The sequence below is a fragment of the Ovis aries genome, chromosome 19 (genome assembly GCF_016772045.2).
Source record: "Ovis aries strain OAR_USU_Benz2616 breed Rambouillet chromosome 19, ARS-UI_Ramb_v3.0, whole genome shotgun sequence".
Taxonomy (NCBI): domain Eukaryota; kingdom Metazoa; phylum Chordata; class Mammalia; order Artiodactyla; family Bovidae; genus Ovis; species Ovis aries.
The window spans coordinates 56,543,374-56,567,876 of record NC_056072.1 but is presented as its reverse complement, the minus strand read 5'-3'; the positions used below and the strand labels follow the sequence as shown (position 1 = coordinate 56,567,876).

At 48.5% G+C, this 24,503-nt stretch overlaps 1 protein-coding gene across 12 annotated transcripts in view; it reads left to right on the top strand.

The window, feature by feature from the left end:
* TSEN2 (tRNA splicing endonuclease subunit 2) overlaps window positions 1-24,503 on the top strand; it is a 66,146-nt gene that overhangs the window by 25,346 nt on the left and 16,297 nt on the right. For 5 of the 12 annotated variants that reach the window (XR_009597466.1, XR_001436322.4, XR_009597464.1 and 2 more), the window contains 6 exons: window positions 1,222-1,272; window positions 3,543-3,681; window positions 10,979-11,015; window positions 11,790-11,901; window positions 16,196-16,285; window positions 17,190-17,322. Coding sequence is in view for 4 of the 12 variants with exons in the window: in XM_012100249.5 (XP_011955639.3) it covers window positions 1,222-1,272; window positions 3,543-3,681; window positions 10,979-11,015; window positions 11,790-11,901; window positions 16,196-16,285; window positions 17,190-17,249 (489 nt within the window). In the remaining 8 variants the exon portion in view is untranslated. Of the gene's footprint in view, window positions 1-1,221; window positions 1,273-3,542; window positions 3,682-10,978; window positions 11,016-11,789; window positions 11,902-16,195; window positions 16,286-17,189; window positions 20,350-24,503 lie in introns of those variants that run through there. The other 7 variants (XM_012100249.5, XM_060402682.1, XM_060402681.1 and 4 more) reach the window with 3 other exon arrangements.

Genomic DNA, 24,503 nt, shown 5'->3' with positions numbered 1-24,503 from the left:
GGACATGGTTTTGACCTTGTGGCTTCCTTCAAGGGTCTTGGGGACCCTAGGATCTCCCGACTGGCCACACCTCGAGGACCACTGCTATAAAGAGAAGTATCAGGTGGCCAAGAGAGGGTGGCGATGGGGTGGATTGGGGCAATTTCTGAGGGTTGGGAAGGTGTTTTCTTAGCAGAGCCTTGCCACTCCTTGAAAGCCCTCTCTGCACCTTCACAGCTGTGGTCTCGCGTCCTAAACACTGGACAGGGAGGACAGCAGTCGTCAGCACCAAGGACAGCAGTCTGAGGGCTTGGGGGCCCTCCAGGGTACCTGTAGTTTGATCAGCCGTCAGCACCAAGGACAGCAGCGGGGGGGGGGGGCGCGGAGTGCAGGGGACCTGCCTTTCTGCTGCCACCTTTAGCAGAGGGCCCTCGACAGGGAACCTGTCGTTTGATCATAAGCCTCGTCTTCCATCCTCAAGTTTAAAAAGAAAGTAGCATGCAGAGCCACCGTTTTAGTTACCATCTACTGCAGACCAGCCTCACCTGAGTCTTTCATATGTAAACTCAGATCCCAGCCCCCTTCTACAGACAGAGCACATAGCAGGGCCTGTTTCCTCATGTCAGTGCTAGGCATCCTTTTGGTTTTGTCAGAAGGTTATTTTTATTTCCACGTCAGAGTGATCTTACCCAGCTGAGCCTGACTTTGCCGTTTCCCCCTTGTATCCCCATGTGAGGGAAGCATGGTGTCATATGATGAAGTTAATGGAAAGATGGGGTTTACTTGTTAGGAAATCACTTTACAGCAAGTGACCAAGAAACTCATTTGATTATGAGTCAACCCAACTCTGTTGCTCACTTTCCACAAATTTCTTTGTTTTTCGTCTACAATTTTTTTTTTTCTGGTTATTTTACAGAGGAAAATCTAGTGAGCAAAAGTTTCTACTGTTATTGCTCTTTATGTCATTTTTCAGTTTAACTTTGTGGTTTTTTAAAAGAGAAAATACATGGAAAATTTCATAAAAGTGTTTCTTTTTCCACTGATTCTAAACTATCCTGTGACATTCCTATTTTACCCCCTTGAAATCTGAATGAACCATATATTTTTAAAAGTACGTGACCAATTGGATGGTGCAAAGGACATTCATTGATATTTAAGGCAAAAAGAATTCAATCTGTGAAATAGTTTGTCGAGAACAAGGAACAGTTTCTGATGAGCATTTTCTCCTTGCCCTGTTTTTAGGCCTTCTTCCTGGTCTATGCTCTGGGATGTCTGAGTATTTACTATGAAAAGGTAAGGTGTTTTATTCACACAATCCACTTAAAATTCCCTGATCTCAAAAGCACGTTGTAATACTTTTCATATTGCTTTACTCCAAGTGTATCTACTTTCACTGAATAAAACTGGAATTGAATTTTTTTTCTCCAAGTTTAGTCTTTGGATCCTGAATTGGGACTGTTCAGGCAAAAAAGCCAACTTTGACCCTTTGAGACTAAATTTCATTCCCAGATCCTAGGAGAAGAGCAGTGTCTTTATCTGATGATCAGGAAATCTGTAAGAATAGTACTGAAAATTAACAGCAGAAATGAAAACCACCTGTGTTTAGCACCCAGTTCAGTGAAGGTTGTGAGTCAGGTACCTTGCATGTGGTACTTCTGGGCCTTAGCCCCGCGCGTGAAGAGTTTTACAGATGAGGTAACTGAGGCACAGGAAATGAGCCACCCACAGGGTCACGCAGCTGGTCTGGTTAGAATTAGCATTTGAACTGATTCCAGGGCAGCTCCGAGGCCCACAATTTTGTGTTGTAGCCTGCTGCCCTTGGAAGATCATTAATCCCGTTTCCAGTGAAGGAGCTGGGGGCGGTGGGAGGTGAGAGTTCACTGCACCCGTCTGTACTTTTTGAATTTTGGACCTTGTGAATACAATACCTCTTCAAAAAAACTCAAAGTTAAAATCAAGGTGAAAAAGCTAAGCAGAACATTAGACAGCAGGAGTGAAGTGAAGTTGCTCAGTCGTGTCCAACTCTTTGTGACCGGCTCCTCCATCCGTGACATTTTCCAGGCAAGAATACTGGAGTGGGTTGCCATTGCCTTCTCCAGGGGATCTTCCCTGCCCAGGGATTGAACCCGGATCTCCTGCACTGTAGACAGACACTTTACCATCTAAGCCACCAGGGAAGCCGGGAGAACGTGTATTTTATTCTGTCCTTGGGAGCACATGTCACATCATTCAGCAGATCCTAACCCCATAAATCTTTTTCAGAGTATTCCCATGGCTTGGGAACAGGTGTGTGGCTAGCGGGTTACTAATTTTCCCAGATGGCAGCCCTTCTCACCCCGCCCTGTGTCCTCCCCTAGGCCCTCGCCGACACTCGTCAGGACGTGCCAGCTGCTCTGTAGCATCCTCAGACTCTGAAACGCAGTGGGCTGTCCAAGTCAGAGTCCAGCCTTCTCTACCAGACTCTTGCTTGTTTTGTGGGGGGATGGATTTGAAGACCACACACATACGGAGTTTCCACTGTAGGAACAACTGTTTTGGGTTTTCGGGTTTTTTTGGTTTTTTAAAGAAGAAAAAAAGTCTCAACTCGAGCTCATATTTATAGTGTTAAGATCTTAGGCTGAGACAAACTGAGCAGGTCTTATTGGGTGACGGAGCCGTGAACCAAGTAAAGAATGGCCCCTTTTACTCAAGGCCGAAATGGAGCAGGAAGCTTTCCACACTTCCCTGGCGCTTCATGTGGTGGTTTTGAATTGACACGTGAGAATGTTATCTGAGCCATGGTGTCTTCAAGTCCAACCTTAGAAACAAGCAGTTGGATTATTAATTTGTGCTATGGGATTAATTACCTAATTTCGGTGACTAAATGGAGTATCTTTTCTTTTAAGGCTTTTACAGAATTAACTTTTTGCATTTCTGAACGTGGCCCACCATACCGTAGCTACCCATCAGGGTCTGTACATGCTGGAACATGCGCCCTTGTCTTTGGTGGCCCCCTGGCCCACCCGAGTTCCTCTGCCTGGGCTGTTCTCCCCCACCACCCTGTCCACTGCCCTCCCCGCCCTAACTTGGCTGCTCCCTGTCTCCAGAGTGGCTGTCTTGGGGGAGCTTCGCCCAGGTCCTCTGTGACTTTGCTGTCCAGTAGAAATATGATGGGAGCCTCACACGAGAGCCTCATGCATAATTTTTAACTTTCTAGTAGCGACGTTGAAAAGGTTTTTATTATTTTTGGTCAGCTGAAATTGATTTACATAGTTTATTTAACCGAACATATTTAAAACTACTGAGATAGTCGTAACCCAGCATATTTAAAACTGCTTCTCTTTTGCATACAAGTTTGCATTCTCTTTTGCGTACGAAGTCTCTGAAACTCAGTGTGTGTTTATCGCAGTTCAGGGGAGTGGCTGGCGGCCGCCACACCGGACATCACGGGCCTGTATCTTCCAGCTAAAACCCTTCATCGTGGGCACCATCTTCAGCTCACATTTGGTAGAGATGTTGATTCGCTGGCTGGGTGCCCATGGGTACACACGTGGTAATGCCTGGTCTTCTCCCACCAACCGTAGGAGCCTCTGACGATCATGAAGCTCTGGAACGCTTTCACCACAGTTCAGCCCACATTCAGGACGACCTACATGGCATACCATCACTTCCGCAGCAAGGGCTGGGTGCCCAAGCCCGGACTTAAGTACGGAACAGATTTGCGTAAGTGATTTCTTGGCCTCGCAGGCGCATGAATCAGGCTTAGGGTCCAGGTCAGATCCTGAGGTGAATATGGAATCTGTTATGTGTGGTTGCTATTTTTTCCTGAGATGCTGTCCTCCTCCTGGCTTAGATAAGAATGTTTGGGTGAGGGTGGAGGGTATGTTTTTCCCTCTTGTCTGCTCTGAGATCTTTTGAGTCCACAGCCCCCCCGCCGCCCCCCCGCCCCCACGTCTCATTAGTTTATGATCCTGTGATGAAGGGCGGTCCCTTGTCTTCTGGGAGAGTTTCCTTTGGCAAATTCTGTGCAGTCACCATTAATAATCATGGTGTACCAGTGATGATAGTGACAGCGATCATCTCTTGAGCCCTCGCTTAGTGCCAGGCATTCGACATTCATGACCTCATTTAATCCTAACAGCAGTTCTACGAGACTGGTGCTCTGTTTCATTTTTCTGATAAGGAGACTGCAGTTGTGATAGAAAGGGTCACCTGCCCCTAAAGTTCCCAGGGCGAGTGTCAGAGCGCTACACTCTGAGTGCTGGAACCCAGGCTCCTAGAAACTTGCATATGGCACTGCCTTCCTGCTCTTGATGGCAAGGAAGGAGTCGGGACCCTGCAAGCACCGCACTCACCAGAATATCGCTGAGGGCCTCGTGTGAGCCAGGTCTCCTTAGGCGCCAGGAACACAAGGCTGAACATGACAGGCAAGCTGCCTGGGTGGGCGCGCTCCTTACGCGCTGGGAGGGGACGAGCAAGCAGATGCACAAATAGGCGCTGTGGGCACTGAGAAAAAGAAAGTGGGATAGAGTGACAGCAGAAGGAAGGGGGTGCGTCGGGGAAGACTCTGAAAAGATGTGCCCCAGACACCCACCGCTCAAGTGCGACCCCGTTGAGGGAACAGCTCCCCTGAGAGTGTGAGGAAGAACCCCTGGGGCCCAGAGGAGTGACCCTTTGCAGAGGTCCCTCCCCGGGGAGAGTCGGGCTGGGGGAGATCACGTGGGCCCTGGCACAGACTTGGGAGGTTATTCTGCCTGTTGGAAGTCTGAGGGGCTCTCAAGCAAAGGAGTGACTTATATTTAACAACTCGGTTCAGTAGGACCTCTGCTTTCTTACTAATAGATGGTGGGGTTAGGGTGGGATGAGGGGAGCAAAAAGTGGAAGCAGAGAGAGGAGTCAGGGAAGCTGACCTGACCAGCCTTGCAGATGGAGTAGGAAGCAGCGTCTGGGGGAGGAGAGGAATTCAGGGTCACGCCTAGATTCTTGGATTTGTGTTTCGGACATAGTAAGTCAACTGGGAGTGGGGGAGAGAGAGGGAAGATACTGCAAAGATGGGCGATTCTGGAGCCCAGGAGAGCCTAAAGGTACACTCTTGCCGGGGAGTGGTTGCATCACTAGGCCTGGGCAAGTGGGCAAAGTTCCTTGGGATCCCCTACCGCAGGGGTCCCCAGCCTCCAGGATCGAATGCCTGGTGATCTGAGGTGGAGCCGATGTAATGATAATAGAAAGATGTGATGCACGTGAGTCATCCCCAGACCCCACCAGTCCATGGAAAAACTGTCCTCCACGGAACCAGCCCGTGGTGCCAAAACGTTTGGGGGCTGCTGCCCTCCAGCACTGCTGCTCCCGATAAGCCCCGGAAACTTTGCCACATCCACCCAGTGGGTGCTTCCTGGGAGCTCTTGAGAATTGCACGTGAGGAGCAAACAAAGATGTCAAGGTGTTTGAGAGGACTCCTATGACGTCATGGCCCCCAAGGTCTACAGGCTCGATCATGTACTATTCCATGTGTTTTTGAGCCTTTCCTTGTTAATGTGCAAAGAAAGCCAGTTCAGTCTTTTAAATCCTTAAGTGCTCTAAAATCAAGTGTGCTTAACCTAGAATCATAAGATGATTTTCAAGGGGTACTAGGCACCCCCCCCCCAGAATTTTATTCAGAATTGCGTGTTTGTAAATGGGTGCGTTTTCCCGCGTCAAGAATGGGTTGTCGTTCAGTCTCTCAAGTCATGTCCGACTCTGCGCTCCCACGGACTGCAGCCCTCCAGGTTCCCCTGTCTTTCACTGTCCTGGAATCTGCTCAGATTCATGTCCCTTGAGTCGGTGAAGCTGTCTAGCCATCCCATCCTCCGCCACCCCCTTCTGCTTTCATTAAATTCTCAAAGTGGGTCAGCAATATATATAAAGCTTAAGGAGTGCCCACCCCTCTAAGATAAAGGCTCCTGTTGTTTCTTCTGGGCCTGGGTTTCAGGTACAGATGTCCTAACTCTGGGTCACCACGTGAATGATCAGGATGACGTCGAGCTTAGCTTGCAGAGTGACCCACAGGTCGTGGCACTTAAATGAGGGGAGCCTGTGGCCTGGCCATCACCGGCTCCCGCCTGCCTTCCTCCTCCCCGGGGAAGAGCAGCCGCCCAGGCCGCACGCTCGGCAGGCCTTGGCCAGTGCGCTCAGTGAATGGGTGGAATGTGAGCGGGGTTTTCTAGCCGACAAGGCCACAGTGACGCACTCAGAGGCGGCGGGGGTGACGGAGAGAGCCCTTTGGGGCTTGAGGCCAGCTCAGTGTCTTGCTGCCTGTGTGACCTCAGGAAGGTTACTATGCCTTTTTACAGCTTCCAGTCACTCATCATGTAACATGGATAGCATCATATTTATAAAGTAACATCTTTATAAAAAAAAGTAAAAACAGAAAGTTGCAGGGGCGGGACCTCTGTCGAGTGCGGTGTAAGCATACCTCATCACATGTGCTTTCAGTAGTCAAGTCGTCTTTGTGGAGGGTGAGTAGAGAGAACTTTCCTTGTTTAAAAATAAACAGCCTTGTAAGGATTGATGAAAGGGTGGACAGACGGACAGACTTTTTAAAAAGGAATCCATCCACTGCGGTTTCCCAGCTCCCCAAGGCCTTTGCCCTGCTGGGGGGTGTTTTATGCACTTGGAGGTGCTCGTGTGGTTACTGTGAGCCCGGGTCCTGGCCCAGCAGCACCGCGAAGGGCGTCTTCCGGCCAGAGTCCGGGAGCTGGAAGGCCGGCAGTGCAACCACACACACACTAGAGCTGCCGGCACCGGTAACACCCAGGACACGCTCCCTTCACAGTTGTTCCTGCTCACAGAGGCAGTGACTCACGACAGAGGGCCGCTGTGAAACTCACGTCTTATCAGGGAGACTCTTCCCTGGACTAAGTCCTGTGAGTCGAGTTTCACTCCAGCAGCGGCACGTGCTGAACAGGCAACGGGATCTCAGGTCAGGCGCAGCTGCCCCGCCGCCTGACTGTGAATGCCCACGGCAGACAACCAGGCCAGGAACCACACTAGAGCCCTTACTTACGCACATCCCCATCCCCCCGCAAAGCCCCCTTGGCTGCCGGCTCCTCTGGGCACCATCAGCTTGCCTATTGCCTTTCTCCTCCCATCTTATTTCATCTTCATGCTCCATGAGGCTTGTGGCGCTCACCTCCTCCTACAGCCGAGGAAATTGAGGTTTCAGAGGCTCAGGGCAGATACCAAGGGTCCCACAGCTGGTTGTTGTCGTTTAGTCATTCAGTCGTGTCCAGTGCTTTGCGACACCGTGGACTGCAGCACGCCAGGCTTCCCTGTCCTTTAGTATCTCCCAGAGTTTCCTCACATTCATGTCCATTGAGTCAGTGATGCCATCCAACTGTCTCATCCTCTGTTGCCCCCTTCTCCTCCTGCCTTCAGTCTTTCCCAGCATCAGGGTCTTTTCTAATGAGTAGGCTCTTCACATCAGATGGCCAAAGTGTTTAAATGAATCAGTCCTTCAATGAATATTTAGGGTTGATTTCTTTTAGGGTTGACTTGTTTGATCTTCTTGCAGTCCAAAGGACAAGAGTCTTGGTTCTCCAGAACTATGGTTCAAAAGCAGCAATTCTTCAGTGTTTGGCCTTCCTTAAGGTCTGACTCTCACATCCATACATGACTACTGGAAAAGCCATAGCTTTGACTAGATGGACCTTTGTTGGCAAAGTGATGTCTCTGCTTTTTAATATGCTGTCTAGGTTTATCATAGCTTTTCTTCCAAGAAGCAAGCATCTTTTAATTTCATGGCTGTAGTCACTGTCTACAGTGATTTTTGGAGCCCAAGAAAATAAAATCTATCACTGTTTCCACTTTTTCCCTTTCTATTTGCCATGAAATGATGGGACCAGATGCCTTGCTCTTAGTTTTTTTTAATGCTGAGTTTTAACCACAGTTGGTAAGTACAGAGATTAGGGCTCTTTGTGTCTCAGCTCCATGTAGTTCCCACCATAGCTAAGTAGTGTTGCCAGCCAGAAAGCCAAAAGCCAACTCCAGGATTTTTGTTTTTGTCCTAGACATGCAGTTGCTGGCGGCCTTAGCCCAGACTTCTAGTCATTCCTGAGCCTCCTCCCCACCCATTTCAGTTGTGGATTCGCGTTGACTGGCCACGTGATTTCACAGCTCCCTGCAAATTAGAAGTTGCAAATCGGACGAAAAATGGGAGTCGTGGGAAGCCAGCAGAGACAGGATGTCCAGAGCCCAGAGAACCATCACGTGTCGTGGAGAGCTGGTGGCTGGCTCTGCCCCGGGGAGAGGCATCAGGGGCCCCAATGCCCTCACCCAGCAGGGAGGAGTGCCTTCATCCCATCTCTTCTCCAGTCCTTTCCTAAGCCACCCTAAACTTGTTTTTCCTACCGACTATGTGTTTTTGTTAACATCGTCTACATTTGTACATCTAATCCCTATTAATTCATAAGTGGTTTTGGACACAGCTCCTAAGAAGATTCTCCTCCGTAATTATGAAAGTGAAGTAGCTCAATCGTGTCCGACTCTTTGTGACCCCATGGACTGTAGCCTACCAGGCTCCTCCATCCATGGGATTTTCCAGGCAAGAATACTGGAGTGGGTTGCCATTTTATAACACCGTATAATACCTAAGAGAAATTGGAGTTATTCATTAGCATCATCTAAGTATTCAGTCCGTCTTTTCAGTTTCCTGCTTGTTCCCGCAGTGTCTTTTGTGGCTGTTCGGATTCTGATTTTTTTTTTTTTGACAGGCTCCACTCGAGGTTCATTTATCACACGGAACATTTATCCATCTTATATTTTCCTAGGGAGGCTATGAGGAATGACAACAAACTGGGGCGCATAAAGCCGCAGAAGGTCCGGAGGCGGGAGCCTCAAACAGCGGTGTGGGCGGGGCCACGCTCCCTCCGCCCCTCCCCTCGTCCAGGTTCTGGTGGCGCCAGGCGTTCCTTGGCCGTGGCTGCGCGCTTCAATCTCTGCAAAGTTCCTTCTTCCCAGCACGATCACGTTCACGGGATTGGGATGCAGACGTGTCTTTGGGGGCCGCCAGTCAGCCAGCACTGCAGTCCCTTCAGTCTCTCTTCATCTAAGAGCCCCTCCACCTGTTGGTTTCCTGTGATGGGGACTCGTGCGAAGTCCTGTAGGATGTCCCACAGTCTGGGCAGGTGTGATCACTTCCTCACAGTTAGACTAGGCTCACCAGTTTTCAGCCGGCACAGGTGATGTGTGTCCTTAGGGGCCACGTCCAGGAGTGGATGATGTCAGGTTGTCCTGCTGCTGGTGAAGCTGTTCTTTTGCTAAGTTGGTTGTTGTCAGACATCTGCATTTTTCCTTTTGTAGTTCACAGGTGTTTGTAGAGTGAGACTGACTATCTGGTACCCCGGTAGTTACAGTGGTTCCCCGAATTAATTGTTGCACTCGTCACCATTTTCACCAGTTACTGCACTCCACCATTCATTCCAGACGTCACACCCTCTCTTCTCTCTGTCCCTTCAGACTTTATTTTAAATACCCAGTATCCCTTAGACTGAGTTTTCATCTTTTCTACTTGGAGGCATTTCTGTAAAACTCCCTCCTTTTTTCGCTCTGGATACACTGTTACTATGGCAATGACTGTTATCACAGGTAACCTTCGAGCACCTCCACCTACATTATTTTCCCCGATTCCCATAAGGAGATTGGAACACGGGTGTCATCGTGTGGTCTTGGCACTGCTGAGCCGTGAACAGGGGTCTGACTGATGCTGTGTTCATGCTTCTAGCCCCTGAGATGTACCTCCGTCATAGTCAGGCATCCGAGGGCCTGAAGTGGGGGGTCAGACTTTCTTTCAGCCTGTGTCATCTTCCAATTGAGTCTCATCCGTGAAGGGTGTGTAGCTGATCAGAGATGATGGCATTTGAGAACTGGAGGAGATCGTAATTTCCCTTCATGTCTTCATTTTATGGATTGGGGGACCGAGGCTCAGAGAAGTTAATGACGTGCTTAGAGCCCCACAACTGGGAGTGGCAGAGATCTGAACGAAGCAGAGCCCGGAATTCAGCCTCATCCTGGGGCGGGGGGGGGGTCTCCTTCCACTGCACCACAGCCCAGAAGCTGAGAAATGGGTGTTTAGATATTTACTTCCGTTTGGACCCTTACCCAGTGAATTTGAGCTGACTTGCCGAATAATTTGAATACGATTTAAATAGGAATTCTTTTCATAGTAAGGAAACACAACCATGGGAAGTAGAGGTGGAGGGTTGCTGTATCATCAGTAGGGTCTTTGACCCGTTCTGACCTCATGGTGCTGGAGCCAAAGGGAAACGTGATTAACTACAGGATCGATGTGGCCCAGAAGGAAAAGTTCTACCAGTTCCTCAAGGAAACAAAGCTTTTCTGCCTTGGTTTTTCCAAGAGCTCACGGATATAACTGTGTTAGTTAAAGTAATGCCTGCAGCTATGGTTGCCCCAAATTTCAGGGGCTTAGCGAACACTTGAAGTTAATTCTGTTTCTGTGAAATCTAAAGCTGGTATCCAGATGGTGGTTGGACCAACTCCCAACGGGGCTGCAGGAGCCTGGCTTCTTCATGTGGCCCCACGGGCTTCATGTGGCTTCAGAAAGCGACAGGCACAGGCTTGGTGTCTGTGAGGGCTTCAGGGCCAGCCTGGAAGGGCCCATGACGCCCAGTCACGCCTGGCCGATGCTCGGGAGGCTGAGACGGGTCTCTCACCTGCCTGGAGAAGGAGCAGACGGGTTTGGTGGGCAGATGGCTGCACCCTATCTTGCTTGAATTTGGGTTTCATTTGTGGGGTGCGGGTGGAACGAGGGCGTTAGGGTCTCAACAACAGATTTGCTTTGCTAATTGCATTCTGTTCTGGGGAAAAAACAGTTTGGGTTTTGAAACTAGACCCGAGGGAGTGCTGCAGATCACCCACGTGCAGAGCACCGGGTGTTCGTGTCCCTTTGAGGATAGAAAGCACTTCATCAAGTAATAAAGTGGGAGTTTGATTTCGAGTGGTCATACGTTTTCTTTTTCCTTTGCAGTGCTGTATCGAAAAGGCCCTCCGTTTTACCATGCAAGGTTTGGAGTGATTTTTTTTTTTTCCATTGGAGTGCAGTTGACTTACAATGTTGTGTTGGTTTCAGGTGTACAGCAAAGCAATTGACATGCATACACATATCTCCTTTACTTTTTAGATTCTTTTTTCGTATAGGTTATCACAAAATATTGAGTAGAATTCCTTGTGCTATACAGTAGGTCCTTGTTCATTGTCTGTCTTGTACAGAGCAGTGGGTGTGTGTTCATCCCAAGCTCCTGATTTAATGGGGTGATTTTTAAATAAGGTAATGACTTAAAGGGACAGGAGGAAATTTCTGAGCTCCAGTTTAATTTTCAGAGGCACACGATTCCTCCTGGCCTAATAGTCAAATTCCTCCTGGCCTAACAGGAATCAACACTATATGTCTGTACCTTGTACATTAATGTCCTTACGCTATAAAACAAATAGGTCAGGATGGTAAACACTGAGTTAATCTGTGTAGTTACTAATATAGAATAATTGTTCATCCTCATATCAGTGAGTGTTATTATCTAAACAGGTGAGTGAATTCAGAGCTTTCATGTTGGGAGAGAGATTCCTGTTCCCTTCCTGTAATTGCTGAAATCAGGCTGACTGTCTGTAATGTAAAGTATGAGTTTCTCATTAAAATATTTTCCCAGGCATAGTTTAGGGGAATTCAGGACCAGATGAGGTATGCTTCTGTCTTCTGCATTGTTCGTGGTAGGACAGCGTTCTTTTTAGATGGGTTGACGTCTTGCTTTTCATTTCTGGAATGCCCCTACTGTGTTTTATAGTTACTCCGTCATCGTGGAGCTGGTGGACGACCGTTTCCAGGGTGCTCCCCGCAGACCTCTCAGCTGGAGATCCCTGGCTGCCTTGAGCAGAGTTTCAGTCAGTGTCTCCAAGGTAACAGAGCATCAGCTTTGGGGTTCACATGTCACTTAAATGGTTGAATCTTCATATTAAATGTTTCGGAAGCATGAAAGTCATCTGTGGGCACCGCAGAACATTTGTGCCAGAGGAGCTCTGGAAGCTGGCCCTCCTCTCATGCCCTCCCCTCTGCCCCCACCACCGGGTGCACAGCTCCAGGGACTGAGCCCCAAGGTTCCCCGTGGGCATGGGTGTCAGTGAGCCTTACCTTCCTTCCCGGGAGCAGGACCCACCAACACGTGCTCAGAATCCACCCACATGCATTCACAGATGACTCAGAAAACACAGACACGTTCGTTTTCACAGGTAGCAGGTCTCTCACAGAAAGAAAGGGAATTAATACTTATCACTGAACACCCCTGATGACTCGCCTGTAAGAATAAGACCCAGTTTCCCCCTCAGTCAGTCTCTCTCATCAGGGATCTTCCATAACCCTCTTATCCTTCTCCATCAGAGGGCACACAGACTGAAACCACAGTCATAGGAAACTAGCCAGTCTGATCACATGGACCACAGCCTTGTCTAACTCGGTGAAAGTGTGAGCCATTCATGTAGGGCCATCCAAGACGGATGGGTCGCGGTGGAGAGTTCTGACAGAATGTGGTCCACTGGAGAAGGGCCTGGCAAACCACTTCAGTGTTCTTGCCTTGAGAACCCCATGAACAGTATGAAAGGCATGAAGATATGACGCTGAAAGATGAACTCCCCAGGTCGGTAGGTGCCCAGTATGCTACTGGAGATCAGTGGGGAAATAAATCCAGAAAGAATGCAGATATGGAGCCAAAGCAAAAACAACAGCCAGTTGTGGATGTGACTGGAGAGAGAAGCAAGGTCCAGTGCTGTAAAGAGCAATATTGCATAGGAACCTGGAATGTCAGGTCCGTGAATCAAGGGAAATTGGAAGTCGTCAAACAGGAGATGTGAGAGTGAATGTTGACATTTTAGGAATCGGTGAACTAAAATGGACTGGAATGTGTGAATTTAATTCAGATGACCATTATATCTACTACTGTGGGCAAGAATCCCTTAGAAGAAAAGGAGTAGCCATCATAGCCAACAGAAGAGTCCAAGATGCAGTACTTGGGTGTACTCTCAAAAACGACAGAATGATCTCTGTTGGTTTGTCCAAGTCAAACCATTCGCTATCATGGTAGTCCAAGTCTGTGCCCCCAACAGTAATGCTGAAGAGGCTGAAGTTGAATGTTTCTGTGAAGACCTACAAGACCTTCTAGAACTAACAGACACCCCCAAAAGATATCCTTTTCATTATAGGGGGCTGAAATGCAAAAGTAAGAAGTCAAGAAACACCTGGAGTAACAGGCAAATTTGACCTTGGAGTACAGAATGAAGCAGGGCAAAGAACGCACTGGTCATAGCAAACACCTTCTTCCAACAAAACAAGAGAAGACTCTACACATGGACATCACCGGATGGTCAACACTGAAATCAGATTGATTATATTCTTTGCAGCCAAAGATGGAGGAGCTCTATACAGTCAGTGAAGCCTAGAAGCTGACTGTGGCTCAGATCATTAGCTCATTATCCCAAAATTCAGGCTTAAATTGAAGAAAGTATGGAAAACCACTAGACCATTCAGGTATGACCTAAATCAAATCCATTACAATTATACGGTGGAAGTAAGTAGATTTAAGGGACTAGATCTGATAGAGTGCCTGATGAACTATGGACGGAGGTTCATGACATTGTACAGGAAACAGGGATCAAGACCATCTCCAAGAAAAAGAAATGCAAAAAAGCAAAATGGCTGTCTGAGGAGGCCTTACAAAAAGCTGTGAAAAGAAGAGAAGTGAAAAGGAAAGATATACCCATTTGAATGCAGAGTTCCAAAGAATAGCAAGGAGAGATAAGAAAGCCTTCCTCAGTGATCAGTGCAAAGAAATGGAGGGTGAACAATAGAATGGGAAAGACTGGAGATCTCTTCAAGAAAATTAGAGATACCAAGGGAACATTGCATGGAAAAACAGGCTTAAAGGAGAGAAATGGTATGGACCTAACAGAAGCAGAAGATATTAAGAAGAGGTGGCAAGAATACAGAGAAGATATGTACAAAAATCTTTACGACCCAGATAATCATGATCGTGTGATCACTCACCTAGAGCCAGACATCCTGGAACATGAAGTCAAGTGGGCCTTAGGAAGCATCACTATGAACAAAGCTAGTGGAGGTGATGGAATTCCATTTGAGCTATTTCAAATCCTGAAAGATGATGCTGTGAAAGTGCTGCACTCAGTATGCAGCAAATTTGGAAAACTCAGCAGTGGCCACAGGACTGGAAAAGGTCAGTTTTCATTCCAATCCCAAAGAAAGGCAATGCCAAAGAATGCTCAAACTACTGCCAAATTGCACTCATCTCACACGCTGGCAAGGTAATGCTCAAAATTCTCCAAGCCAGGCTTCAGCAATATGTGAACCGTGAACTTCCAGATGTTCAAGCTGGTTTTAGAAAAGGCAGAGGAACCATAGATCAAATTCCAACACCTGCTGGATCATCAAAAAAGCAAGAAAGTTCCAGAAAAACATATATTTCTGCTTTATTGACTATGCCAAAGCGTTTGACTGTGTGGATGACAATAAACTGTGGAAAATTCTGAAAGCGATGGGAATACCAGACCATCTGACCTGCCTCTTAAGAAATCTGTATGCAGGTCAGGAAGCAATAGTTAGAACTGGACATGGAACAACAGGCTGGTTCCAAATAGGGAAAGGAGTACGTCAAGGCTGTATATTGTCACCCTGCTTATTTAACTTCTATACAAAGTACATCATGAGAAATGCTGGGCTGGAAGAAGCACAAGCTGGAATCAACATTGCCGGGAGAAATACCAACAACCTCAGATATGCAGATGACACCACCCTTATGGCAGAAAGTGAAGAGGAACTAAAAGCCTCTTGATGAAAGTGAAAGAGGAGAGTGAAAAAGTTGGCTTAAAGCTCAACATTCAGAAAACGAAGATCATGGCATCTGGTCCCGTCACTTCATGGCAAATAGATGGGGAAACAGTGTCAGACTATTTGAGGGGCTCCAAAAACACTGCAGATGGTGATTGTAGCCATGAAAGTAAAAGACACTTACTCCTTGGAAGGAAAGTTAGGACCAACCTTGACAGTGTATTAAAATGCAGAGACATCACTTTGCCAACAGAAGTCTGTCTAGTCAAGGCTATGGTTTTTCCATTAGTCATGTATGGATGTGAGAGTTGAACTGTAAAGAAAGCTGAGTGCCAAAGAATTGATGCTTTTGAACTGTGGTGTTGGAGAAGACTCTTGAGAGTCCCTTGGACTGCAAGGAGATCCAACCAGTCCATCTTAAAGGAGATCAGTCCTGAGTGTTCATTGGAAGGAATGATGTTGAAGCTCAAGCTCCAATACTTTGGCCGCCTGATGCGAAGAGCTGACTCATTTGAAAAGACCCTGATGCTGGGAAAGATTGAGGGCAGGAGGAGAAGGGGACAACAGAGGATGAGATGGTTGGATGGCATCACTGACTCAATGGATATGAGTTTGGGTAAACTCTAGGATTTGGCGATGGACAGGGAGGCCTGGCCTGCTGCAGTCCATGGGGTCGCAAAGAGTCGGACACGACTGAGCGACTGAACTGACCGGCTAACTGAACACCTCATGTCTTCTCTCACCACCCTGTTGTTATCTGAAGGGCGAGGAGTCAGTGTTAGGGAGGTCGGGTGATAAATCCGTGCTCACGCAGCTCCTGTGCGGAACCGAATTCAAACCCAGGGCCCCGTGAGCTCCCGGCTTGTGTTCGCCTCCATCCCGCTCCCGGCAGGATAGGAGGGACAGTTCACCCTGTACCCGGACTACAAGCAGTGAACGTGCGGTGTCCTCTGTTAGTAGTTCTGAGCTCCCTGTCCGGCTGCTGGAGGCTCAGGCGGCCTTGGAGAGGGGCCAGCGGGAGCCCACGGCAGCTGCCTGCATGCAGGCTAAGCTGCTGAGGCGTTAGCCTGTGAAAGTGGCTTTGTCCTGTAGAATTAGGGGGTCCGTCTGACCCCAGGGTTGAGTGCTGTAAACGCTGCGTCTGTAGTCAGTGTATGTGCTGTGCTTGCGTTCGCCTGCCGTGTCAGCGATCGCCAGAGGGCAGATCTTCGATTTGGAACGCCCGGTCACATTCCTGAGCGAGACGGCCATGCTTGTGAGTTGCGAGGGGGTGGAGGGGGCCCACGTTTCTTGCACACACACTTGGGTTTGTATTTCTGTTTTGTGCAACACGGAGTTTGTTTTTCCATGTCTCCTTAGGAACTTATGCTGTGCTATTTGATTAAACCCTCCGCCATGACCGACAAGGACATGGAGTCACCTGAATGTATGAAACAAATTAAAGTTCAAGTAAGTGAACTCGGAGCCAAGTTCACGTCACCTGGAAGGCTCTGCCCGTTGTGTTGTGTTTGTCCTCTGGAAGGTGTGGGCCCCAGACAGGACAGGATCAGCGCCTCTCCTCCGCCCTCCAAGACCCTTCCCCACTGAACCCAGCCTCACTTACCCTCAATCCCATGGCCCCGCAGCCTCGATGCCCTCTGGTTTCTGTCCCCAGCGCTCGGCCAGAACCACCTGCACTGCCAGCCTGGGGCCCATCCTGGCCTCTCCTGGTGCTCAGTTCCCGAGACAAGGGTCGCTGACAGCCTGCTGCCCCCTTGAACTTCCGGTCTGGCCCGGGGCCTGGGCCAGGCTCAGGCTCCCCCATCTTCCTGGAGGGTGTTTCTCTGCTGGGACTGCCAGTCCACCCTCCAGTCGCCCAGTCTTGGTTAATACTTCTGTTCCTCCTTGTTCCCATGCCCCACGCCCTGCTGTAGGCCTGCAGAGTCCGTCTCCAGGGCCTCATCCTGCTGTTTTTCCTTAGTGTCCACGGGGTTAGATTTTCAGTAAATCCCACTCCAGAACCTGGAGTCCCTTCTCTGTGCTGCCCCAGACACACCAGAGCCGTCACGGACCCGGTTCTGTGTCAGACGTCGAGTTCACGCCAGCACTCCCTGTTCTTGAAACGTGCCGCCAGACAACCACCGCTGCGGCCAGGGGAGCTCTTAGAATCCCGGGCTTCTGCCCGTAGGTGCTGTTTCCACGCTGGGGTTGCCGCATTCGCGTTCCTCCCATGATTAGTTGCAAGGCACAGGAGCAGGTGCCATCCCTGTACAGACAGGCAGCTGTGAAACATCCCTGTGATGCCACGTGTCTAGCGTGTTCATGTATTTCTGCTTCCAAAATTCAGCTGCCTTTGTGTTTGCATTGGTTCCAGGAGGTGATTCTCAGCCGTTGGGTCTCTTCACGGGAGAGGAGCGACCAGGACGAACTTTAACAATTCAGCCTCAGGTTTCTGGTCTCTCCAGCAGATACCACTGAGCTTCCTGCATAAACCAGATTCAGGCGAGGTAAAAAGTCCTTTCATGGTAATCGCCCCTTAATGTAAAAGTTGTAAAGGGCATGGTGCTTCCAGCACCAGAAGGTGTTAGTATTTTAAAAGTTAAAATTCATGGAGGAAATCAGCCCTGTGCAGGGACCACAGGTTCTGCCCTTGGATTGCTCACTCACCGACCCCCAGCCTCTCGCCCTGGCGCCTCAGCAGTTCTGGGAGCCGGACTCTCCAGCAGCAGGGAACTTCTGTTAGTCTCTGATTTTACCTGAAACGGTGGTTTCACTGCAGGCGATTCAGCCCTGTGCACCTGCCTCTTGAAACCCACGTCTAGTCTGTCCTGGAGGAGGGTGCTCTGTCCACAGGTCTCAGCTCTCCAGGAACTTCAGCCAGTTACCCCAACACAGAAAACTCCATGTACTGTCTCCCAAAGACTGCTGTGTCATAAGAAGCATTTTAAGCCAAGGTACCTCAGTTACCTCAATCATTTCTCAGTGACCTCATCGGCGGGTGTGTTGTGTAGAGCACACAGCAGTATGGTACGGGCTAGATGAGGGTTGTATATTGCTTCACCAAACTTATTACGAAATAAAAATGTGGTGAGAAAAATGAATCAAGGTGTTTGGTGAGTGCAATTAATATTTCATAAAACACGCTAGACGAAGTAAGTAAAATTACTTTGCTAAAAAAAAGCAAAGGAAAACAGAATTGTGTGGATGACAATGAAGAGTGTTACCCGAGGGCCAGGAGTGAGTCGGGTGAGTGAGCAGTGTCTGAGATTCAGTGCCCAGATCCACGCCCTTGGTGGGCAGGCTTCTCCTTGGCACTGACTATCCCGGAAGCAGACAGTTAGGAACCATCTTTGGAAGCCGTGTGATGGGAAAACCAAGGCAGGCCTGTTTGCTTCCTGCCCACCTTGGTGTCGGAGCTCCTGGCGACTGAAGTTCTGCTTGAGGCTGTGTGTGCCGCGTGCTGCTTCTCTCCTCCCGATCCTGCTCTCGCAGCGAGGTGGTTAAGTCTGCGTCTTCAGATTTGGCGTCCAGATGGTGGAGCTCTGTTTACCCCCTCCCCACTTCAGACCAGTAACGCCCAGTGTGAAAGCACTCTCTGCTCTTCATTAGTAACAGGACAAGTTGGTCAGCACTTTTATCATTCACCTTGCTTACTCCAGGCTTCCTTGGACAAAGGCTTGGCTTTGAATCATCACTTTCTTGAAACCTTGACAAGTCAGCAAAAAAAGTTTCCAGAGCTGTCTCCTTCCTGTTTGATTTATCCTTCGTGAGGCTGCGTCTTTCCAAGCCTAATCAGGGGATCGAATGCCTTAATGGTAGACACTCTTGCCATCGTGAATCCTTCACCAGAGGGTCATCACCCTCTCAGCCCTCCAGATACTGTGTCATCAGTTAATAGCCTTGAAGATTGTGGTGACTCCTTGGAATAAAGGCTCCAGAAGAGGTGTAGGAAAGCATGAAGACCACAGTTATGACTTGTAACTGAAAGCTCCGGAAGGGTGCCTACAAGGCTTGAGGGAAAGATTCTGCCCCATCGTGTATGGTTTGAATACCGGGTAGCCGGCCGTGCACTCTGAGCATCAGAGGATGATACACCAGCCGAGGTTAGAGACAGCCCTGGAGGAGATCCACCAGCCGAGGTTCGAGACGGCTCTGGAGGAGACACACCAGCCAAGGTTAGAGACAGTCCTGAAGGAGATACACCAGCAGAGGTTAGAGACGGCCCTGGAGGAGATCCACCAGATGAGGTTAGAGACAGCTCTGGAGTAGACCCACCAGCCGAGGTTAGAGACAGCTCTGGAGTAGACTCACCAGCAGAGGTTAGAGACAGCCCTGGAGGAGATCCACCAGACGAGGTTCGAGACGGCTCTGCAGGAGATACACCAGCCAAGGTTAGAGACGGCCCTGGAGGAGATACACCAGCAGAGGTTAGAGACGGCCCTGGAGGAGATATACCAGCTGAGGCTAGAGCTGGCCCTGGAGGAGATACACCAGCCGAGGTTAGATACAGCTCTGGAGGAGATACACCAGCTGTTAGATATAGCTCTGGAGTAGATACACCAGCCGAGGTTTTGGTTTACATCACCCTCGAAGTCTCCAGCTGAAAGCAGGATCAGCTTATCTGTGGAAGTGTTAGACCTAACACCTCTTTCTTACCTTCTGAAATGTACAACATGGCATTTGTTTGGAGTAGGAAATGGCAACCCACTCCAGCATTCTTGCCTGGAGAATCCCATAGAGGAGTCTGGCAGGCTACAGTCTATGGGGTCTCAAAGAGTTGGACACAACTGAGCATACATATGCTGTGACATTTGTTTTCAAAAAAAAAAAGTTGAGTTTCGTCAAGATAGGCAGTTGGCCCTGTGGTGCAGCCCCTCCAGCAGTTTCTGGGGTTTGCTGCTGCAGCCTGCCCACCCCTCCTTCAAAGCATCAGACTCACGTGGTTCTTAAATCTCGCAGGCCTTCCAGGCCAGCTTAAAAACCAAAGTCTGTCACCAGATCCTCACTCCCCATCGCTTGTCTAACTCTTCCCTCTGTGCCAGCACGGGCTCAGTGGCATCACGCTGACTGGTTTGCATCCAACTCGACCACTTACTGACTGTGAGGCCCTAACTTTGGTTTCTTCATATGTTAGGAGGGATTAGTGTTAGCAGCGTACACCACACAGCGGAACAGACTGTTCAGCCATAAAGAGGAATGAATACTGACCCACGCTCCAACACAGACGGACCTCGGAACATTATGCCAAGTGAGAAGCCAACACAAAAGGTCCCATACTGTGTGACTGCGGTCATATACGCAAGCAGATACGTCCATCCAGAACTCAGATTGGTGTGGTCACCAGAGTCTACGGTGAGGGGGGGATGGGGAGAAACTGGTTAGTGGGTACGGACTCGCCTTTCGGGGCAATGGAATGTTCTAGAACCAGATAGAGCTGCTGGTTGTACGACTTTGTGCATGTACTAAATGCCATTAAATTGTTCCGAGTTTTTATATCTTTGTATTTTACATAAAAATAAAGTTAAATATCATAACATGGTGCGAATCTCACCTCAATAAGACAAAGTAAAAATAATGATACAGTGTTACTGGGAATTCCCTGGCAGTTCGGTGGTTAGGACTTGGTGCTTTCACTATTGTGGGCCCAGGTTCAGTCCCTGGTTGGGGAACTAAGACCCTGCAAAAGCCGTACACCGTGGCCAAAAATAATAATGACGTCACTGACCCCAGCAGGTTGATCTGTGCAAGGTTCTTCAGCTCAGAGCCTGGCCCGTGACACCCTTCAGCACTTTGCAGGTGTGACATTTCATTTGGGGGGTGGGGGGTCGCTGCATCCTTAGAGCCACAGTGCACCCCATCCGTGACGGCTGTTATTAATACTTGTTGATGGTGATTACCATAGGCTGATCCTTTTAGCTGCAGTTATAGAAGCGGACCTTTCCTCATCTCAGCTCCAGACTGAGGGGAAATGACAGCTTCTTTGCCTTCTCTGTCCTAGAGTTCCCTCATAGAGAGATCCAGTTCTCTTAAAAAAAAAAAAAACCACAAAGCTATTTATATGTAACACTCTGCTCCCACTCATATTGTTTTAATATATAATATTAAACCAGTGTGAGTAGGACACCACTTTAGGCAGGTTGGCCAGGCTCAACCTGGTTAGGTTTCCCAGAGTTTCTGAGCCTAGTGTGCAGATCTGAAAGTTCACTGTTACTTATTGATAAACTTTTTTTTCAATCTTCATTTATTTCTACCTTTTTTGTTAAAGTATTTTCATTTTCTCTTAAAAAAAAAAAAAAAAAAGCTCTTGAATGTGGCTTTTCATTTTCTCCTGTGGGAAAAGTACATAGGCTAAAAAGAAATTAAATGTTTCTCCTCTCCATCCGCCACCTCCCATTTATAATATGTATTGGATTTTCCTGGTTGTAAGAGTAATCCAGCACATTGTGGAGGCTTTGGAAAAACACCTTCATGTGGGTGCATTTAGTCCTGAGAATCAGCGACTCTCAGGCACGGTCTGGCATTGCTGGAAACAGGGGCCTGGCTGTCGTCATCCCAGGAGCGCTGCGGGGGACAGACGAGCGCCCAGGGCCACACTGACCGCTGTGCTGCCCAGAAAGAGTGCACTTGGGGGCCCCTGGGGGACCGCTGGCACTCATTCAGGAGCAGAGTAGGCGCCAGCAGTGACTCTCCTGCAGTTCACGTTTGGCCAGTAAGATCACGGAGACGACAGGTTCTCCGTCCACAGTTCTACACAACTGAGCTGCACTGCCGTCTGCTGGTGCTGTTCTGAAGCTTCACTTTTACTGGGGTACAGCCTGTACACTGTGATTCTGTGAGCAGGGGATTTGTGGCCTGTGTGCCTCAGCTGGTAAAGAATCCGCCTCCAATACGGGAGACCTGGGTTCAATCCCTGGGTTGGGAAGATCCACTGGAGAAGGGAACCGGCTACCCACTCCAGTATTCTGGGCGGGAGAAACCCATGAACTGTATAATCCATGGGGTCGCAAAGAGTCGGACACGACTGAGCAGCTTTCACTTTCGAGTGAAAGAAAAAATACAAAGTTGATTGCTGCCAGTCACCTCCAGGGTGCAGAGCAGCCCTGAAACTTAGGAAGTGGAGGTCTTGAAAGCTTTGTTTGAAAATCAGGGTCCCATGGCACTGAGAGAAAGAAGCATGAAATTAGGGTTTCTAATATTTACTGATGCTTATATAATTGTTTCACAGTATGTTTCTTCTGTTCATATTTGAATGCCAGTGAAAGCAGAATCCTCATCTTCTCGTTTATCTTCCCTCACGATGGCAAATCGCTGACCCAGTTTCCTGGGTCACCCTGTGTACTGCCGGTCACTTTCTGGTAGCTGGATGCTGGAGGTGACCGCACGGGCTTTGCTGTCAAGCCTGGTCTGAACCCTGGTTTTGCCACTGACTGCGTTTGGGGAAGTCAGTTTCCCCTCTCATCTGTACAGTTGGCATGCTATAAACACCAGTCTCATAGGATAGTCTTCGGGATTGAAAGGGAAGAGTAGAAAGTGTGTGCTCTGCCGCGGAGTCGCACAGGAACGCTCATCACATGCCGCTGTTGTGATTACTAATAGTAACAGTCGAGTGAAGAACTGGGCCTGGGAGCGGAATCCTGAGACAGCGTGAACAGAAAGGGGGAAGGTGGGCATGCCCTCCAAGCTCAGTGTTCCTCTCCTCGTCACCTGCTGAGGTCTTTATGGTCCCTTGAACGCACAGAATAGCAGGCACAGTTGTTTAAGGCGGCCTCATTCTCTGGGTAGCAAGTTTTGTGTTTACAGAACAAAACGTAACAAACGTGGGTCTGCCTGCGTGTTCTTCCACTGGAGTTGCCAGGGCTGGAGCGCTGACCAGTACCTCTCTAGAAGCAAGCTTTAGGATCTAAATACCTTTGTTGTTCATGCACTAAGTCTTGTCCAGCTCTTTGTGACCCCGTGGACTGCAGCACACCAGGCTCCTCTGTCCTCCACTGTCTCCTAGAGTTTGCCCAAATTCGTGCCCATTGGGTCGGTGATGCTATCTAAACACCTCATCCTCTGCTGCCCCTCTCCTTTTGCCTTCAGCCTTTCCCAGCATCAGAGTATTTTCCAGTGAGTCAGGACTTTGCATCAAGTGGCCATAGTATTGGAGCTTCAGCACCACTCCTTCCAATGAATATTCAGGACTGATCTCCTTTAGGATGGACTGGTTGGATCTGCTTGCAGTCCAAGGGACTCTCAAGAGTCTTCTCCAACACCACAGTTCAAAAGCATTGATTCTTCGGTGCTCACCTTTCTTTATAGTCCAACTCTCACATCCATACATGACCACTGGAAAAACCATAGCTTTGACTATGGTCCAAAGATGGACCTTTGTCGGCAAATAACGTCTCTACTTTTTCATATGCTGTCTAGGTTTGTTATAGCTTTTCTTCCAGAGAGCAAGCACCTTTGAGTTTCATGGCTGCAGGCACAGTCCGTGGTGGCTTTAAAAGCCCAAGAAAATAAAATCTGCTGCTGCTCCCACTTTTCCCCCTTCTGTTTGCCATGAAGTGATGGGACCAGATGCCATGATCCTAGCTTTTTAAATATTGAGTTTCAAGTCAGCTTTTCCACTCCCTTCTTTTACCTTCATCAAGAGGCTTCTTAAGTTCCTCTTCACTTTCTGCCATTAGAGTGGTATCATCTGCTTATCTGAGGTTGTTGATATTTCTCCTGACAATCTTGATTCCAACTTGTGATTCATCCAGTCCAGTATTTCACACGATGTGCTCTGCATATAAATTAAATAAGCAGGATGACAATAGGCAACCTTGACGTACTCCTTTCCCAATTTTGAACCAGTCCATTGTTCCATGTCTGGTTCTAACCATTGCTTCTTGACCTGCATACAGGTTTCTCAGGAGGCAGGTAAAGTGTTCCCATCTTTGTTGTCATCCACACAGTCAAAGACTTTAACATAGTTAATGAACCACAAGTGTATATATTTTTTAAATTTCCTTGCTTTCTCCATGATCCAGTGAATGTTGATGATTTGACTTCTGGTTCCTCTTCCTTTTCTAAATCCAGCTTGTACATCTGGAAGTTCTCAGTTCACATGCTGCTGAAGCCTAACTTGAAGGATTTTGAGGGTTACTTTGCTAGCACGTGGCATTGTGCGGTAATTGGGACATTCTTTGGCATTGCCCCTCTTTGGTATTGGAATGAAAAGTGACTTTTCCAGTCCTCTGGCCTCTGCTGACTTTTCCAAATTTGCTGGCATATTCAGTGTAGTGCTTTAATATGTTTGAAAGTGAAAGTCACTCAGTCATGTCTGACTCCTTGCGACCCGATGGACTATACAGTCCATGGAATTCTCTAGGCCAGAATACTGGAGTGGGTAGCCTTTCCCTTCTCCAGGGGATTGTCCCAACCCAGGGATCAAACCCAAGTCTCCCGCACTGCAGGCAGATTCAGGGAGCTATCAGGGAAACCCCAGATATGTTTATTACTAAGTAATTATTGGTACTTTGCAGATGGGTTTGGGTTTTGGAACTCGGACATCATTTGGTGCCCACACTGGGGAATAAGATTAGCTGAATAGTTTATCAGGTTGGTCAGAAACAAAGAGTTCTGGAAGCATTCTTCAAAGACGAACTCTGAGATGTTTTGCTCACTGGCTCAAGTCTAATCATTTGGGTATAAAAATCCT